At 42.1% G+C, this 18,979-nt stretch overlaps 1 protein-coding gene across 1 annotated transcript in view; it reads left to right on the top strand.

Moving 5' to 3' along the window:
• LOC147737091 (uncharacterized) overlaps positions 1-18,111 on the top strand; it is a 29,700-nt gene extending 11,589 nt beyond the window's left edge. Inside the window, exon 2 of the mRNA XM_086963331.1 lies at positions 11,780-18,111. Coding sequence (XP_086819457.1) covers positions 14,176-16,110 — 1,935 coding nt within the window. The 5' untranslated portion in view covers positions 11,780-14,175 and the 3' untranslated portion in view covers positions 16,111-18,111. The remainder of the gene's footprint in view (positions 1-11,779) is intronic.
• Positions 18,112-18,979: the final 868 nt, after the last annotated feature.

Here is an 18,979-nt window from a genome sequence, read left to right on the forward strand (position 1 = left end):
AGGTAGAGGGCCTCAGAGGGTGGCAAAATAAGTTCTGCAGCCCTTAGAGGTTTTCCCTGGTCACAGTGCCCTGGGTACCTGTGGTACTATTTACCAGGGGCTGAACTGTGGCCAAAGATGGCCATTGGGTTAGTTTTGGGGAAAGTACACAGGCCCTGGGGACCTGATTGGCAGGGTCCCAGGGCACATCAAGTCAAAGTGCATCAGTGGTCTGGCATAAAGTGGGGGATTACTACAACAGAAACCCACTTTCCTATAGGTAGTCTTGAACAAAATGTGGAGAAGCATACCATGAATTCTTACTTGTCATTTGCTGGTCTTTTTTCCAGAAGGGTCTAACTTGGACTCCACCAATCACGTTTCTTCGTATTTTTCAGCAATTTATTTGGGTATCAGCTTTCCTTTAATTTGTGCACAAGAATTTCTGCATTCATGAAATAATCACTTTTACCTGAGCAATTCCGTCTTATCCGGAGAAATTGGCCCGAAGGCAAATTGTCACATAAACTGCCTGGATGATGACTAGTATAATGCAGGGCATTGTTCCTAACCATTGATTTGGTAAACAATGTAGTTCATAATCGGCCATTGTGGCCAAAGACCGCTACATCCAAATATTTGATAGGTGACTGCCTACTTAACACACAAAATTTTATATCTACTGATCTGGCATTCAACCATTCATTAAACACATTTAAGATATCATCTTGTCCATCCCAAATGCAAACAATTCCATCAATAAACCGAAACAATTTTCGGATATGATGCACAAATGGATTGTTATCATAGATAAACCTCTCCTCAAATTTGGCCATGAATAGTATGACCAACTGTGGGGCAGAAGGACAACCCATCGCTGTCCCTTTGAGTTCCTCTTCATGGGCATCTCGCTGGTGTGACAGTGTCTCCATGACGACACGTTGAGATGTCTGCCCCAGTACTCATGGCAGAAGGTTGAGCAGTCGCGGTGGGAGGATCTCCATCTTGGGTCTGAGGTGCTGGTGTTATTGCAGAAGTGCAACAATGGTAGAGTGAGCAGTGGTTGTCTGCATCTTCGGTCTGCGGTCTCCGAATCAGCGTTTTAATTTAGCAGTTGACAGTGGCAGGACTTTTCTGCACTCTGCCACATTTCCTCTGTGCCTTCTGGGCCTTTCCTCACAGCGGGCTCTGCTGCTGGTCCTCCTCAAAGGGCAGGCAGACTTCTGCCGGACAAGGCTCTCTCCTCTTCCCTCTCATCAGACAGGCAGCTCACATGGACCACTGCCCGAGGCAATAGTTTTGTCCCGGAAGACTTGCAGAAACCAGGCAATGTGCCCTTACCTACGGGGGAGTCACTAACAGTGATACTTATCTTGAAACAGCAGCTCTTTGTGTCGGGCAGTAATGCAACTTGAGTTACAACAAAGCCAATATGTCTGTGACCCACTTTTCTGCGGTATTTTCAGACCCTGAAGGCGTATTCCCTGTCTGGGTTTACTGGTTTCCCGGGTTGCATTTCATTGTCCATTTTCTTCTGCGGCACAAACAAGGACTTTGTGCAGGGTGATGGCTGCTCACAGCAGGTAGTGATGATGCTGCCTCCATGCAGGAATACTTGCAACATGAGCACAGTAAGTGTAAACCTTCTAAAAGGCGGTCCTGACTCCATCCCTCCACCCTTGTGTCCAAAGTTACACCCTTCTCGTATGGATTGCTGACAATATTGCCCATCTTGTGCCATGTTAGAGGATGGGCAATCGCACATGGATGCGACTGGTAACAACATGCTTACACATGTGTAAACAATATAGAGCCCTGCTACCTTATATTATAAAGACACGTCTCGAAATTCAAACGGGATGCCAATGCAGGGTCTGGTCATGACACATGAATGGAACTTTACGCAATGCCCTGTAGGCATCGCGGCCACCCTTTGACAGGTAAAATGGCCTGTTCAGCTTGTGACCTCTAAGAACATGGCACGCTGCCACCACCATTCACTGTAGGTGGGGAGGGACTCAGACCATAGTCTTTGCCTCACCAACAGTGTACTTTTAGTGTCTGTCTATGTCCCGAGAGCCAGGCTCTGGGGCTTAGGGTCAATTTTGGGCCTAGTCATGCAGTGCGCACACAGTATCTTCTCTGTGCTGATGCTAAAATAAAACCAGGATACAAGAGTCACTTGCAGTTCCGTCTCTCACGGCAAGGGTGCACGGGCTTTGGGCAAGGTGGGGGATAGAGTGACCAAGCAGGGCCCAGCCAGTCTATATTGTTGTCTTCCTGTAAAACAATTGGTCTCTGATATTTACATTTATTTATTTTAGCCTTCATTTGTAAAGCCACAATATACTGCAGCAGAACTTTGAGCTGGGCGAGGGTCCTGCCAATCAGGGTGCAGTGGGTGGAATTGTAATCTAATGTACACATCTAAAATGAAGAGTAAATGCAAGGTAAACTGTTCTGTATGAAGTGGTCAGTTGTTTAGTGTTATAATTTCTGATATCTTCGTCTCAGACTGGAGGGTCGCTAATTTGAATCCTGGTTGGTGCACTAGTGAATAGTGACTTGTATATTCACAGTGGTATGACATCCCTACCTGTGAGAGACTGCACTTTGAATATAAAAGCCAATAGCACAAAGAATTAAACAACATATAAATACGCTACACAAATTATAGGATGGGCTGTACAGAGTTTTAGATCAGTCGCGCATAATTTTCAACATGAGAGAATGTGTAAATGCTTACCATGCTGTCAGATGTTAAATTTGTAGTAACCACAATCCTACTGTAGCTAGTGTTTACCTTTATTTAGGTTTCCATGAAAATAATGCATTTCAGAAGTACTGGTAACAACCTCACAGTAACCTTAAAAAGAATTACTCTTTGTCACCGGGAACCTCCAGGTTTGTCGCGCCCTCGGGTGGTCTACTCCATTGCCCGCACTCATCTAGTGCAGATCGGTGATGCCAGTACAACTGGAACAGCCTGGCAGGGCACACACAGCTCAGCTATACAAGTCCTTATTGTTTGGTGCTGGGTGGCAGGAGCTGTCGGGCATCAAGGATCCCGTATTGAGTGTCCACATGCCAGTTTGTGGGACGTGTTCGCAACCCAACCCAACCATATCAGCATGTTGCGAATCTTTGCCGACACCACACAAGCAAACTGACTCGAGTTACAAATTAGCCATGGCGGCTCAGTGCCATTGCTTACATTAATTGCCCCACTCAGGTCTCTGGCCCTCTGGACAGATATCTAAACAGAGGACATGCCTTTTGAGAAGCTGGTAACCCCAGTACTCCTTCGAACAGTTGTTTTATTGTGGCGCTCCATTTTACGCAACCCACTCTCACCCCAATGGCCTCCTCAAAATGGTGCGATGTTTAACATTTGTTTGCGAAGTCCTAAAGCGTGCATAAAGCACAAGCCCGAAACCCATCGACCTTTATCTTCCAGGATCAACATCTAACGAGAAGAAAAAACGCAGAATTTAAATGTTTTGATAGACCAATGTCATAGTCATAGTCACAGTTTGATGCGCTGTAGTCGTTCGCCGTATTTGCAGAAACTTTTGTGATTAGACGCTCCTACCTGGAGACGGTTCTTATGTGGTCACTGCTAATAAGGGTTTATTGTTCGTCATTGCGGATACACTGTCTACCTTGATACTTCTGCTTTTCCTTGACCTTTGTGTTGTTCTAAAAGTACCATAACCTTTATAAGACAAGTTGGTAAGCTTTATAATGTTGGCTATCAGTTGTTGCTTTATACCCTTCTTGTAAAATATGCAAGCCAAACTTGAAATAAGTACATTTTGTTATGAGAATAATATTACACAAAGAAAAGGATGGCTGGGTGACAATTGTGCACAGTAGTGAAGTAGTAAGTTGAATCCACGTAATTAAAGCTCAAAGGATAAGGTACCAGCCATCCACCGTTCACGAAATGGCGTGGAAAACCATACCATTAAACCAAACAAACAATATATCCTGAGCTTATATTCCCAATAAAGAGTCCTTAAAAGACAAGTTGATCTTCTCAATCTTCTTTTTTAATTTGTAATATTTCTTCAAAGCGCAAGGTCTAGCCTCCAACACATGTTTTGTCCTTGGTGGTGTAAGCCGCGGACTTCCTCAGGGCTAATCACCGTTAAAACCGCTCTTGAATGGCCAGCGACATGTACAATAATAATGTAAGTAAGTCTATCGAACATCCAATAATTTATTTCTTCATCCAAAAACGGACGTAATCATATGTCTTCTTCCAATTGTATGTTCCATAAGTTGCTGTTTTTCAGTAAACCAGTCCTAGCAGCATAACTCGAAGCAACAGTTTAGGTGAAGACTGACCCTCAATACAGCGCGACTCATGGAGCATCATCTTCTTTGGTTATAATCTAACATCAATTACTCATTCACTGAGGACGAACCATCATTTTTGTATAAACTGTTTTTTCACGGTGTCACCTTGCGTCCCTCGCTGTGTTCACCCACATGTCACTCACGCGTCACTCTTTGTTTCTCTATCACTTAGTGCATAAAGCCCCCTTGGGTTGCCACCGCATTATATGCCTCCAGTGCTGCTTTTGACTGTTTTGTATAAAATATGTCCTTAAATATATGATGCTATATGCACTTCTAAAAACTGAAATATCTGAGTCACTCTTCCTTTGTCATCCATGTTCTTTGTAATGTCCTGTACATGCAAATATATCTGCCGCTCTAGTGAATCCAATTGAAATATTGTTTTATGCATATGTACACTCAGATCTCAATCTGTTCTACGGGTTATACTCCTGTTGCATTTCCCCAAGTTTTTTTTACAGCATGTGCAACATGTATTGAGCATATTTATAAGTGCCTTCCCACTAATATTTTCATTTTATGGAAAAAGTTAGAAGAAGGTTGAGACCTTTTCTTTTAGCCGTGGGGTAAAAGCTGCTTGTTGTAGGGTACTACTGTCCCCACAACCACTCCATGACACTATTAACTACAGTAGTCAGTTTCCAGTAACGTGCCCCTGAACACCTACTTGCTCTTTCTTCTATGTTTGTGTTCTGAGCCCCTCCTTCTCCCCTCGGACCCACCAAGGATGTTTAGTCTGTTTGTAAAGGCGCTTCCGTGTACTAGATTCATGTGAGGTGCAGAGCCCATTTTCATTTTGGGTGCCTCCCTTGTATCTACGTAGCCTCTAAAGTTGTGCGCTGTTCCATAACATTAGTGACAATCTGCATTCTTTCCTCTCACTGCATGCTCTGCCGCTGCTTTTTAGAGTCACTCCTCGTATTGAAATTCTTTGTAAAGCAGATGAGCCTTGTAGGGAAGATTATAATCTCTCGGACACCACTTTGCACGTAATATCCCATACCTGGCCCATCATTTTTTTACTTTGCATGATTTACTATATGTTAAATACTTCCTTGAAATATTGCTCGTTTTCCCATGCTTCAGTCCATATGAAACTAGTCTTTGCTCTCCCTCCCTCTTGTCCACACAGTACCCTGGATCCTGCAGCTATTACATGCTCACCTGTCAAAAGAACTTACAGACAGTATAGAACTTTTCCTGCGGCTAGACACTGAACACTTTCTGTTAGTAACTCACTGGATGCAATCCCATTGGTGCCTGGCCTGTGATATTGCATTGTTTGCCTCAGATTCTCCTAGTGCCTGGCCTGTGTTATTGCATTGTTTGCTTCAAATTCTCATGGTGCCTGGCCCGTGTTATTGCACTGTTTGCATTAGATTCTCCTAGTGCCTGGCCTGTGTTATTGCATTGTTTGCTTCAAATTCTCATGGTGCCTGGCCCGTGTTATTGCACTGTTTGCATTAGATTCTCCTAGTGCCCGGCCGGTGTTATTGCAATGTTTGCATCAGATTCTCCCTGTGCCTAGCCTGTGTTACTGCAGTGTTTCGTCAGACTCTCCGAGTGCCTGGCCTATGTTCTTGCACTGTTTGCATCAGAATCTTCTAGTGTCTGGCATGTGTTATACAATTGTTTGTGTCAGATTCTCCTCGTGCCTGGCCTGAGTCATTGCAGGGCTCGACAAATCCACTCGACCGCTCGCATTTCGAGGTAAATTTTATGAGGTCGAGCTATTTTTAGGTCCTACTCGCCCTTTCTGGCGAGTAGGAAAATATACTAACTTTTGTCCTACGTCTTTGAAAATGGAGCAAATGTGACAAGATAACAAGATTTAAAGGCCTTTTTATTGCTCACAAAGCAAATAAGCAATAAAGAGGCCTTTAAATCTTGTCAGGTTACTGTTAGGTCGAGGAGTTTTTTTTAAGTACTAGACCTGCAGGACTAGTTCCATTTTCCAGATTTGTCGAGCCCTGCATTGCATTGTTTGCATCAGAATCTCCTAGTGCCTCACCTGTGTTTTTGCATTATTTGCTTCAATCCTAGTATCTGGCATGTGTAATGGCATAGTTTTCATAAGATTCTCCTAGTGCCTGGCCTGTGTTATTGCATTGGTTGCATCAGATTCTACTAGTGCCTGGCCTGTGTTATTGCATTGTCTGCATCAGATTCTCCTTGTGCCTCACCCGTGTTATTGCATTGTTTGCTTCAATCCCAGTACCTGGCATGTGTAATGGCATAGTTTGCATAAGATTCTCCTAGTGCTTGGCCTGTGTTATTGCATTGTTTGCATAAGATTCTCCTAGTGCCTGGCCTGTGTTATTGCATTGTCTGCATCAGGTTCTCCTTGTGCCTCACCCGTGTTATTGCATTGTTTGCTTCAATCCCAGTACCTGGCATGTGTAATGGCATAGTTTGCATAAGATTCTTCTAGTGCCTGGCCTGTGTTATGGCATTGTTTGCATAAGATTTTCCTAGTGCCTCACCCGTGTTATTGCATTGTTTGCTTCAATCCCAGTACCTGGCATGTGTAATGTCATAGTTTGCATAAGATTCTCCTATGGCTTGGCCTGTGTTATTGCATTGGTTACATCAGATTTCACTAGTGCCTGGCCTGTGTCATTGCATTGTTTGCATCATATTCTCCTAGTTCCAGGCCCATGTTATTGCATTGTTTTCACCAGATTCTCCTAGAGCCTGTTCTGTGTTATTGCATTGTTTGCATCAGATTCACCTAGTGCCTGCGCTGTGTTATTGCATTGTTTGCATAAAATTCTCCTAGAGCCTGTCCTGTGTTATTGCATTGTTTGCATCAGATTATGCTTGTGCCCGGCCTGTGTTATTGCATTGTTTGCATCAGATTCTCCTAGAGCCTGTCCTGTGTTAATGCATTGTTTGCATCAGTTCCTCCTCGTGCCTGGCCTGTGGTATTGCATTGTTTCCTTCAGATTCTCCTAGTCCTGACGGCCTGTGTTATTGCATTGTTTGCATCAATCCTAGTGCCTGATCTGTGTTATTGCATTGTTTGCATCAACCCTAGTACCTGACCTGTGTTATTGCATTATTTGCATCAATCCTATTGCCGGGCCTGTGTTATTGCATTGTTTGCATCAACCCTAGTGCCTGGCCTGTGTTATTGCATTTCTTGCATCTGATTCTCCTAGTCCTGTCCTGTCTTATTGCATTGTTTGCATCAGATTCTCCTAATGCCTGGCCCATGTTATTGCATTGTTTGCATACAATTCTCCTCGTGCCTGGCCCATGTTATTGCATTGTTTGCTTCAATCCCAGTACCTGGCCTGTGTTATTGCATTGTTTGCATCAGATTCTCCTAGTGCCTGGCCCGTTATTGCATTGTTTGCTTCAATCCCAGTACCTGGCCTGTGTTATTGCATTGTTTGCATCAGATTCTCCTAATGCCTGGCCTGTGTTATTGCATTGTTTGCATAAAATTCTCCTAGTGCCTGGCCCATGTTATTGCATTGTTTGCTTCAATCCCAGGACCTGGCCTGTGTTATTGCATTGTTTGCATCAGATTCTCCTAATGCAGGGGTCTCCAAACCGGTCCTGGAGGGCCGGATCCATGCCAGATTTTTGGGATATCCCCATTGAGATACATGTAGTTATTTTAAAAATCTGGCATGGATCCGGCCCTCCAGGACCGGTTTGGAGACCCCTGTCCTAATGCCTGGCCTGTGTTATTGCATTGTTTGCATTAGATTATCCTAGTGTCTGCCCTGTGGTATTGTATTGTTTGCATAAGATTCTCCCCGTGCCTGGCCTGTGTTATTGCATTGTTTGCTTCAATCCCAGTACCTAGCCTGTGTTATAGCATCGTTTGCATCAGATTCTGCTAGTGCCTGGCCTGTGTAATTGCATTTTGAGCGTCAGATTCTCCTGGTTCCTGGCCTGTGTTATTGCATTGTTTGCTTCAATCCCAGTACCTAGCCTGTGTTATGGCATTGTTTGCATCCGATTCTCCTAGTGCCTTGCCTGTGTTATTCCATTGTTTGCATCAATCCTAGTGACTGGCCTGTGTTATTGAATTGTTTGCACCAACCCTAGTGCCTGGCCTTTGTTATTGAATTGTTTGCATCAACCCTAGTGCCTGGCTTTGTTATTGCATTGTTTGTATCACTCCTATTATTTGGCCTGTGTTAATGCATTGCTTCCATCAGATTCACTTAGTGCCTGGTCTGTGTTATTGCAATGTTTAATCAATCTCACCTAGTGCCTGGGCCTTGTTATTGTATTGTTTGCATCAATCCTAGTGCCTGGCCTGTGTTGTTTCCTTGTTTGCATCAGATTCTACTAGTACCTGGCCTGTGTTATTGCATTGTTTGCATCAGATTCTCCTTGTGCCTGGCCCGTGTTATTGGATTGTTTGCTACAATCCTAGTACCTGGCTGTGTTATTGCATTGTTTGCATCAGATTCACATAGTGCCTGGCCCTTGCTATTGTATTGTTTGCATCAATCCTAGTGCCTTGCCTGTGTTATTGCATTATTTGCATACGATTCCTCTTGTGCTTGGCCTATGTTATGGCATTGTCTACATCAGATTCTCCTAGTGCCTCACCCGTGTTATTGTATTCTTTGCATAAACCCTATTGCCTGGCCTGTGTTATTGCATTGTTTGCATCAGATTCTCCTAATGCCTTGCCCATGTTATTGCATTGTTTGCATCAAATTCTCTTAGTGCCTGGCCCATGCTATTGCATTGTTTGCATCAACCCTAGTGCCTGGCCTGTGTTATTGCATTGTTTGCATAAGATTCCTCTAGTGTCTGGATTGTGTTATTGCATTGTTTGCATCAACCCTAGTGACTGGCCTGTGTTATTGCATTGGTTGCTCCAATCCTAGTACCTGGCCTGTCTTATTGCATTGTTTGCATCCGATTCTCCTAATACCTGGCCCATGTTATTGCATTGTTTGCATAAAATTCTCCTAGTGCCTGCCCTATATTATTGCATTGTTTGCATAAGATTCTCCTAGTGCCTGGCCTTTGTTATTGCAGTTTGAGCGTCAGATTCTCCTAGTGCCTGGCCTTTGTTATTTCATTGTTTGCATAATATTCCTCTAGTGCCTGGCCTGTGTTATTGCATTGTTTGCTTCAATCCCAGTACCTAGGCTGTGTTATGGCATTGTTTGCATCAGATTCTCCTAGGGCCTTGCCTCTGTTATTGCATTGTTTGCATCAATCGTAGTGCCTGGCCCATGTTATTGCATTGTTTGCATCAACCCTAGTGCCTGCCCTTTGTTATTGCATTGTTTGTATCACTCCTATTACTTGGCCTGTGTTATTGCATTGCTTTAATCAGATTCACATAGTGCCTGGTCTTTGTTATTGCAATGTTTCATCAGACTCACCTAGTGCCTGGTCCTTGTTATTGTATTGTTTGCATCAATCCTAGTGCCTGGCCTGTGTTGTTTCCTTGTTTGCATCAGATTCTACTAGTGCCTGGCCTGTGTTATTGCTTTGTTTGCATCAGATTCTTATAGTGCCTGGCATGTGTTATTCCATTGTTTGTATCAGATTCTCGTTATGCCTGGGCTGTGTCATTGCATTGTTTGCATCAGATTCACCTAGTGCATGACCTGTGTTATTGCATTTTGAGTGTCAGATTCTCCTAGTTCCTGGCCTGTGTTATTGCATTGTTTGCATCAGATTCTCCTAGTACTTGGCTTGTGTTATTGCATTGGTTGCTTCAATCCTAGTACCTGGCTGTGTTATTGCATTGTTTGTATCAATCCTATTACTTGGCCTGTGTTATTGCATTGCTTGCATCAGATTCACATAGTGCCTGGTCTGTGTTATGGCATTGTTTGCATTAGATTCTCCTAGTGCCAGTCCTGTGTTATTGCATTGTTTGCATCAATCCTAGTGCCTGGCCTGTGTTATTGCATTGTTTGCATAAGATTCCTCTTGTGCTTGGCCTGGGTTAGTGCATTGTTTGCGTCAATCCCAGTACCTGGCCTATGTTATGGCATTGTCTGCATCAGATTCTCCTAGTGCCTTACCTGTGTTATTGCATTCTTTGCATCAACCCTAGTGCCTGACCTGTTTTATTGCATTCTTTGCATCAGATTCTCTTGGTGCCTGGCCTGTGTTAGTGTATTGTTTCTTCATATTCTTCTAGTGCCTGGTCTGTGTTATTGCATTTTGAGGGTCAGATTCTCCTGGTGCCTGGCCTGTGTTATTGCATTGCTTGCATCATATTCTCCTAGTGCCTGGTCTGTGTTATTGCATTTTGAGCGTCAGATTCTCCTAGTGCCTGGCCTGTGTTATTGCATTGTTTGCCTCAGATTCTCCCAGGTCCTGGCCTGTGTTATTGCATTGTTTGCATCCGATTCTCCTAGTGCCTGGCCTGTGTTATTGCATTGTTGGCATCAGATTCTCCTCGTGCCTGGCCTGTGTTATTTCAGGGAGATTGGCAGATGTTATGGCAATAGGAAACCCCCTCAACTCACAATAATATTCCAATCTTCTAGGTTAGAAGGAATCAGAAGTGCTTGGAACAAGGGAGCTGTTGAAAGTGTCAAAGGTGACTTATGAACAGCAAGGTAAAGACAGGAGTTGGCATTTGAGATGATCTTAAGTGAATAGGAAAGGAACGAGAAGAAGTGTGTGAATGAAGTTACTTTTGTAGTATACTTCCTAAAGAGTTACTGGAAATTTCACAGCCCAACCTGATCCATCTCTTTTTCTAAAATCTATTGTTGTTTAAATGAAATCTTGACCATATGCGTCTATCTTAAGCTATACCCTTAGCACTTGAGTGCTCCGTGAGCGCCCTTACTTTGCTAAGTTACTCTGTGAACACTGGTAAAGCACTGCCTTTTCTTACATTACATGGTGGCCTGCCAAGGGTGGTGGATTGGTGTTCCCGTGCAACCACCCAACGTTTCTCACGCTAAACCCAATTTACCAAATACAGTAGATTGGGTTTAACATGAGAAAACTGCGCCCTTTTAAACTAGGCTCAAGGAAGGAGAAATGATTTTATTTCTTCTTCCTTTTCTGACTTTGCATGCGTGCTGCACTGTGCAACACGCATACAAAGTGGGAAAAGCTTTTCCTCGAGTCTAGGCATAGTATTTTGTACAGGAAGGGTGTCCTTCCTGTACAAAACCTATGCTGGGCTCATACACACACTCCCTAGAGCTCTGGTGCTAAGGTGTGTGCACAGCGCAGGGCTGCTGTGATCAGTGCTGGAGCAAGGGAAAGGGAAGGTGAGAGCCATATCTTTGAAAAGATGGTGCTCTCCTGCTCCCTCCTTGTCTCGCAACGCATCGCAGACTCGTGGGGGGTGTTGCACTGCATTGCGTGGAGATTTGGTAAATCTCCCCCAAAATGTCTTTTACAACCAGTTAACACATTGAATTCTCATTCCATTATGTTTCAATTTAGTAATTTTTAATATCTTTACATCCAACAGAAAACAAGCCTTGAATGTATGAATTGTCCATCAATATTGAAGCGAATGCTGTAAATCTTCAATAAGAGCAGAAATAATTAGCTACAATATTCAGGAAAACATCAGCGCAGTCAGCGACAGAGGAACCTGCAAATAAACTGACAGATCCCGGATGAAGCTTCAAGGGCATTTCAGTGATTGTAAGAGGCTGAGCTGTGCACCTCCATGCCAAAAGACGAAGAAATGACCTTAGGAAAATAAAGGCAACAACAATAACAAACCGCCTCCTGTATAAACAAGTGTCAAATACCAACTTTGATCATGGAATCGGTATGATGTGATTACAGCAGTGCTCTGTTTTATAAAATGACAACAAGCCATCATTCCTTGCGCTAGGTGAATTGTAAACTCTTTCTGGCCAAACCACAGTAACAAGTGAAAAGCACAACAGAGCGGAGCCAGACAACTGATGGGTAAAGGAAAGAGGAGTTCTTCTATCTACAATACAACAGACTGTCCCAATTTGCACCGGCCAGAAGGAAGATACATCTTTACCTGCAAGCGATTTTAGCCATAATCCAATCTAAAGGCACAATCTTCTACAAAGACACATTGTACGTATTAGGAGTGTGGCAAATATTTGGTGGCTATTGTATTTTATTGTTAACACAGAAATTAAACATGCAAAATACAGCACACATATAAAGTGTGTGAGAAAAACACAAGTGCTTTATCAGCCACATTGGCCCATCAGGAAATACAGTCATGGGATGTAGACAAATATGTACCCGACCCACAGACACTAACTAAGAAAGAAGAATCATACACCTGCAGTAAGAGCTTTAGTTTGTCATCAGTACTCAAGCTTCATCAGCGCACGTACACAGGACAAAAACCATTCAAGTGCAGTGAATGTGTAAAGTGCTTTAGTCAGTTATCACACCTTCATATACATAATCAAACACACAGGGGAAAAGCCATTTAAATTCAGTGAATGTGTGAAGAGCTTCAGTCGATTATCAAAGCTACAAAGTCACCAGCGAACACACATGGGGGGAAAACCCTATCATTGTAGTGAATGTGACCGTAGTTTTAGTTACTCTTCAGCATTAAGGATTCATCAGCGAACTCACACAGGAGAAAAACCATTCAAGTACAATAAATGTGTCAAGAGCTTTAGTCGTTTATCAAACCTACGAATACATCAACAAACACACACAAGGGAAAAGCCATTCAAGTGCCGTGACTGTGTAAAGTGTTTTACTCTCTCGTCCCACCTAGAAAGCCATCTGTGGACCCACATAGGAGAAAAAAATTAAAGTGCAGTGAATGTGCAAAGTGCTTCATTAAGTCATCACACCTGCAAAATCATCTGCGAACACACACATGAGAAAAGCCATTTAAATGCAGTGAATGTGGGAAGAGGTTTAGACAAGTAGATCACCTACAAAGACATCAGCGAACACACACAGGGGAAAAACCGTACCATTGCAATGAATGTGAAAGCATTTTTAGTCATTACTCAACATTAAGGATTCATCAGCGAATACACACAGGGGAAAAGCCATTCAAGTGCAGTGAATGTGCAAAGTGCTTTATGCATTTATCAAACCTCCAAACATATCAGCGAACACACACAGGTGCAAAACCCTTTCATTGCAGTCTATGTGACAGTAGTTTTCACTGCTCTTCAGCATTAAGGATTCATCTGCGAACTCACACAGGAGAAAAACCATTCAAGTGCAGTGAATGTGTGAAGAGCTTTATTCAATTATCAGGGCTACAAAGACATCAGCGAACACACACAGGGGAGAAACCATTCAACTGAAGCGAATGTGTAAAGAGCTTTAGTCAATTATCAAAGCTACAAAGACATCGGCGAACACACACATGGGAAAAACCCTATCATTGTAGTGAATGTGACAGTAGTTTTTGCGACTCTTCAGCATTAGGATATCATCAGGGAATTCACACAGGAGAAAAACCATTCAAATGCAGTGAATGTGCAAAGTACTTCAGTAAGTCATCACACCTACAAAACCATCAGCGAACACACACAGGGGAAAAACCATTCAAGTGCAGTGAATGTCTAAAGAGCTTTAGTCGATTATCAAGACTACGAAATCATCAGCGAACACACACAGTGGAAAAACCCTATCATCGTAGTGAATGTGACAGTAGTTTTAGTTACTCTTCAACATTAAGGCGCCATCAGCAATCTCATACAGGAGAAAAACCATTCAAGTGCAGTGAATGTGCAAAGTGCTTCAGTAAGTCATCACACCTACAAAACCATAAGCAAACACACACAGGGGAAAAACCATTCAAGTGCAGTGAATGTGGGAAGAGCTTTAGTCAATTAGAACATCTACAAACACATCAGCGAACACACACAGAAGAAAAACCATACCATTGCAATGAATGTGAAAAGCATTTTTAGTCGTTACTCAACATTAAGGATTCATCAGCGAATACACATAGGGGAAAAACCATTCAAGTGCAGTGAATGTGCAAAGTGCTTTAAGCATTTATCAAACCTCCAAACACATCAGCGAACACACACAGGGGAAAAACCCTATCATTGCAGTGAATGTGACAGTAGTTTTCGCCGCTCTTCAGCATTAAGGATTCATCAGCGAACTCACACAGGAGAAAAACCATTCAAGTGCAGTGAATGTGTAAAGAGCTTTATTCAATTATCAGGGCTACAAATACATCAGCGAACACACACAGGGGAGAAACCATTCAACTGCAGTGAATGTGTAAAGAGCTTTAGTCAGTTATCAGACCTCCAAACACATCAGCAAACTCACACAGGAGAAAAACCATTCAAGTGCAATGAATGTGTGAAGAGCTTTAGTCAATTATCAAAGCTACAAAGACATCAGCGAACACACACTGGGGAAAAACCCTATCATTGTAGTGAATGTGACAGTAGTTTTCGCGACTCTTCAGCATTAAGGTATCATCAGGGAACTCACACAGGAGAAAAACCATTCAAGTGCAGTGAATGTGTAAAGAGCTTTATTCAATTATCAGGGCTACAAATACATCAGCGAACACACACAGCGGAAAAACCATTCAAGTGCAGTGAATGTCTAAAGAGCTTTAGTCGATTATCAAGACTACGAAATCATCAGCGAACACACACAGGGGAAAAACCCTATCATTGTAGTGAATGTGACAGTAGTTTTAGTTACTCTTCAACATTAAGGCGCCATCAGCAAACTCACACAGGAGAAAAACCATTCAAGTGCAGTGAATGTGCAAAGTCCTTTAGTCAGTTATCAAACCTTCAAAACCATCAGCAAACACACACAGGGGAAAAACCATTCAAATGCAGTGAATGTGGGAAGAGCTTTAGGCGATTAGAAAATCTACAAACACATCAGCGAACACACACAGGGGAAAAACCATACCATTGCAATGAATGTGAAAGCATTTTTAGTCGTTACTCAACATTAATGATTCATCAGCGAATACACACAGGGGAAAAGCCATTTAAGTGCAGTGAATGTGCAAAGTGCTTTAGGCATTTATCAAACCTCCAAACACATCAGCGAACACACACAGGGGCAAAACCCTATCATTGCAGTGAATGTGACAGTAGTTTTCGCCGCTCTTCAGCATTAAGGATTCATCAGCGAACTCACACAGGAGAAAAACCATTCAAGTGCAGTGAATGTGTAAAGAGCTTTATTCAATTATCAGGGCTACAAATACATCAGCGAACACACACAGGGGAGAAACCATTCAACTGCAGTGAATGTGTAAAGAGCTTTAGTCAGTTATCAGACCTCCAAACACATCAGCAAACTCACACAGGAGAAAAACCATTCAAGTGCAATGAATGTGTGAAGAGCTTTAGTCAATTATCAAAGCTACAAAGACATCAGCTAACACACACAGGGGAAAAACCCTATCATTGTAGTGAGTGTGACAGTAGTTTTCGCGACTCTTCAGCATTAAGGTATCATCAGGGAACTCACACAGGAGAAAAACCATTCAAGTGCAGTGAATGTGTAAAGAGCTTTATTCAATTATCAGGGCTACAAATACATCAGCGAACACACACAGGGGAAAAACCATTCAAGTGCAGTGAATGTCTAAAGAGCTTTAGTCGATTATCAAGACTACGAAATCATCAGCGAACACACACAGGGGAAAAACCCTATCATTGTAGTGAATGTGACAGTAGTTTTAGTTTCTCTTCAACATTAAGGCGCCATCAGCAAACTCACACAGGAGAAAAACCATTCAAGTGCAGTGAATGTGCAAAGTCCTTTAGTCAGTTATCAAACCATCAAAGACATCAGCGAACACACACAGGGGAAAAAAACATTCAAGTGTAGTGAATGTGGGAAGTGCTTCAGTAAGTCATCACACCTACAAAACCATCAGCGAACACACACTGGGGGAAAACCCTATCATTGTAGTGAATGTGACAGTAGTTTTAGTTACTCTTCAGCATTAAGGATTCATTAGCGAACTCACACAGGAGAAAAACCATTCAAGTGCTGTGAATGTGCAAAGTCCTTTAGTCAGTTATCAAACCTTTAAAGACATCAGCTAACACACATGGGATTAAAACTATTGAACCACAGTGAATGTGGGAAGAGCTTTGGTCTATTATTAGTGCTACAAAGTCATCAGCGAACACACACAAGGGAAAACCATTCAAGTGCTGTGAATGTGCAAAGTCCTTTAGTCAGTTATCAAGCCTTCAAAGACATCAGCGAACACACACAGGATTAAAACTATTGAACCACAGTGAATGTGGGAAGAGCTTTAGTCATTTATCAAACCTCCAAACACATCAGCGAACACAGAGACTCCGGAAAGAACTTAAGAACATCAAAAATAATATTGACCCATTTGAGGACATAGACAAGAGCAGAACAGTGCAGTTATTTTGAGAGGAATGAATTACGGAGAAAGATTACATTCCAATTATGTGGTATATTGAAATACCAGATGATAGAAGACCGAACTAGCAGTAAAGAAGGAAAACAGATAACATTATTTGCAGAATTATAAAAGTGTTTGTTTTCAGTGATTGTTCACTTCCGTACACATAGCAAAGCGACATGATGTATCAGGATACACAGCACAATGTGGACTAAAAGAAAAGATTGTTGATTTTTATTTGGTGAAGAAGAGATACAAAGAAAAACATTCAATCGCACCTGATCACACTATCTGTAAAAGCAACACTGAACAATACTGGGACAAACAACGATATTTTCAGCTAACTTGTCGGATTAGTGATAAAACCTATAAACCAAAGGCCCCCATCGTGGACATGTTGTCAGGGCTCTGGAGATGAGAAACGTCATTGGTAAAATGTAGGTATTGCTATTAACAAATGCCACTGCAGTATGTGTAATGAACTAAAGCTAAGCACAGGTGTTCAAGAAATAACCTATTTTTTATATAAAAGAGCATATACCTTGTTTTTAAGTAATGTTTGCCTTGTCTTTTACACTCTGTTATTGGTTGATGAATCAGCTCATGCCTCGGGCCTTATAACTAAGTGTGACCCGCGGCTCCTCTCCGACTTGGCTGTCCCTATTCATTTTGTGACCTGCCAAACTCTACTTTTTACCTGAATTTCGTCATTGTAAGCAGTAGACTCTGTTTGAAGAATGTGGTGAAATAGCAAAATCCCACAGCAGGACAATCTGTTGCACTCCAAGCAACTCGTATTCCACACTTGATTGTCCCTTGTCCTCAAATGTTCTAAAGGATTTGTCGTATGAATGCCAGAAGTGGCAGTGACATTCATGAAGCTAACGCTAACAGGAGTGTGTGGGAGATACAGAGGTGGAGAGATAAAGAGAGCGAGAGAGACAAATAAAAGGGGAGAAAAAGAGAGAAATGGAAGGAGGGGGAACTGCACGTTATTTGTACTCCCCTAAAAATAGAAGAAGCAGCCAAATACATGTCAATGTGCGACATCACCAGAGAAATGGCCTGAACACCTGTGAATTTACATGTTTATTTTTAATACGTATAGACTCATGTCATGCCAATAAACAGGGTACAAGTAAGGAAAATAGTGAAGGAACTCAATATCATAATCAAATCACAGTGACGTCACAAGTAGTGACATCCCAAAAAGTGATGTCAGGCCCTTATAATAATTTTCACGTGAAAGGTTGATGGCCTGTTTTAGAAACAAGAAACATTAAATAATGGTTTAAGTTTTTATACATCATGTGTTTTTCCCACTTTTAGTTTGTAACTAAACTCAGAAATGACTGAAAGTGTAAATATTTTTAAACAGATATGTGGAACTTGGAAATTAAATTTTTAAACAGTTTTCAGCGAATAAATAAAATGTGCTTTTAATTTGTGCTTGTTTCCTTTTTTGTTAAATGTTTTTATTGTATTTTAACATATATATATATATATATATATATATATATATATATATATATATATATATATATATATTTTTTTTTTAAGAGGGACCTCTATGGGATCGTGCTTCTCCCCCAGCTACGCAAATCTTTTCGTGGGCTGGTGGGAGAAGCACGAGGCCTGGGGGGTGGAAAATGAAAAATGGAACCAAAACATACTTATGTGGACCCGTTATATCGATGACCTGTTCATAGTTTGGAGGGGAGACAGGACCTCGGCTGAGGAATATGTCTCAACTCTTAACATGAATAATAAGAATCTGAAATTCACCAGTGTCATCAGTAACCAAAGCGTATGTTATCTAGACCTAGAGGTATTCGTGGAAGGGGATCATCTCCACACAAGACTATACAGAAAGCCAACTGCGGGCAATGCTATATTGCATGCAGAAAGCTATCACCCTAGGAGTCTAGTAAAAAACGTACCATATGGTGAATTTTTAAGACTCAAAAGAAACTGCTCTGAGAGCAAAGACTTCAGAAAAGCACAGGTAGAAGCTAGGGAAAGATTCCAGGCGAGGGGATATTCTCGCAATATCCTAGACCAAGCCAGTGCAAAAGCAGAAACCATCAACAGGAGAGATCTCCTGCTGGTAAATGAGTCTAAAAAATGCGATGATCAGGTCAGAATGATCACGACTTACAATAGTAAGTTGGGAGAATTGGTCCAGTCTTTCAGGAGAAACTGGCACATTCTGCAGACTGACAACATCTTAAAACATGCGTTACAAGACAAACCATTAGTAACCTACAGAAGGTGCCAGTCCCTGTCGAACTATCTGGTCCACAGCCACTATTC

The sequence above is a fragment of the Lissotriton vulgaris genome, chromosome 1_1, assembly GCF_964263255.1.
Source record: "Lissotriton vulgaris chromosome 1_1, aLisVul1.2, whole genome shotgun sequence".
Taxonomy (NCBI): Eukaryota; Metazoa; Chordata; class Amphibia; order Caudata; family Salamandridae; genus Lissotriton; species Lissotriton vulgaris.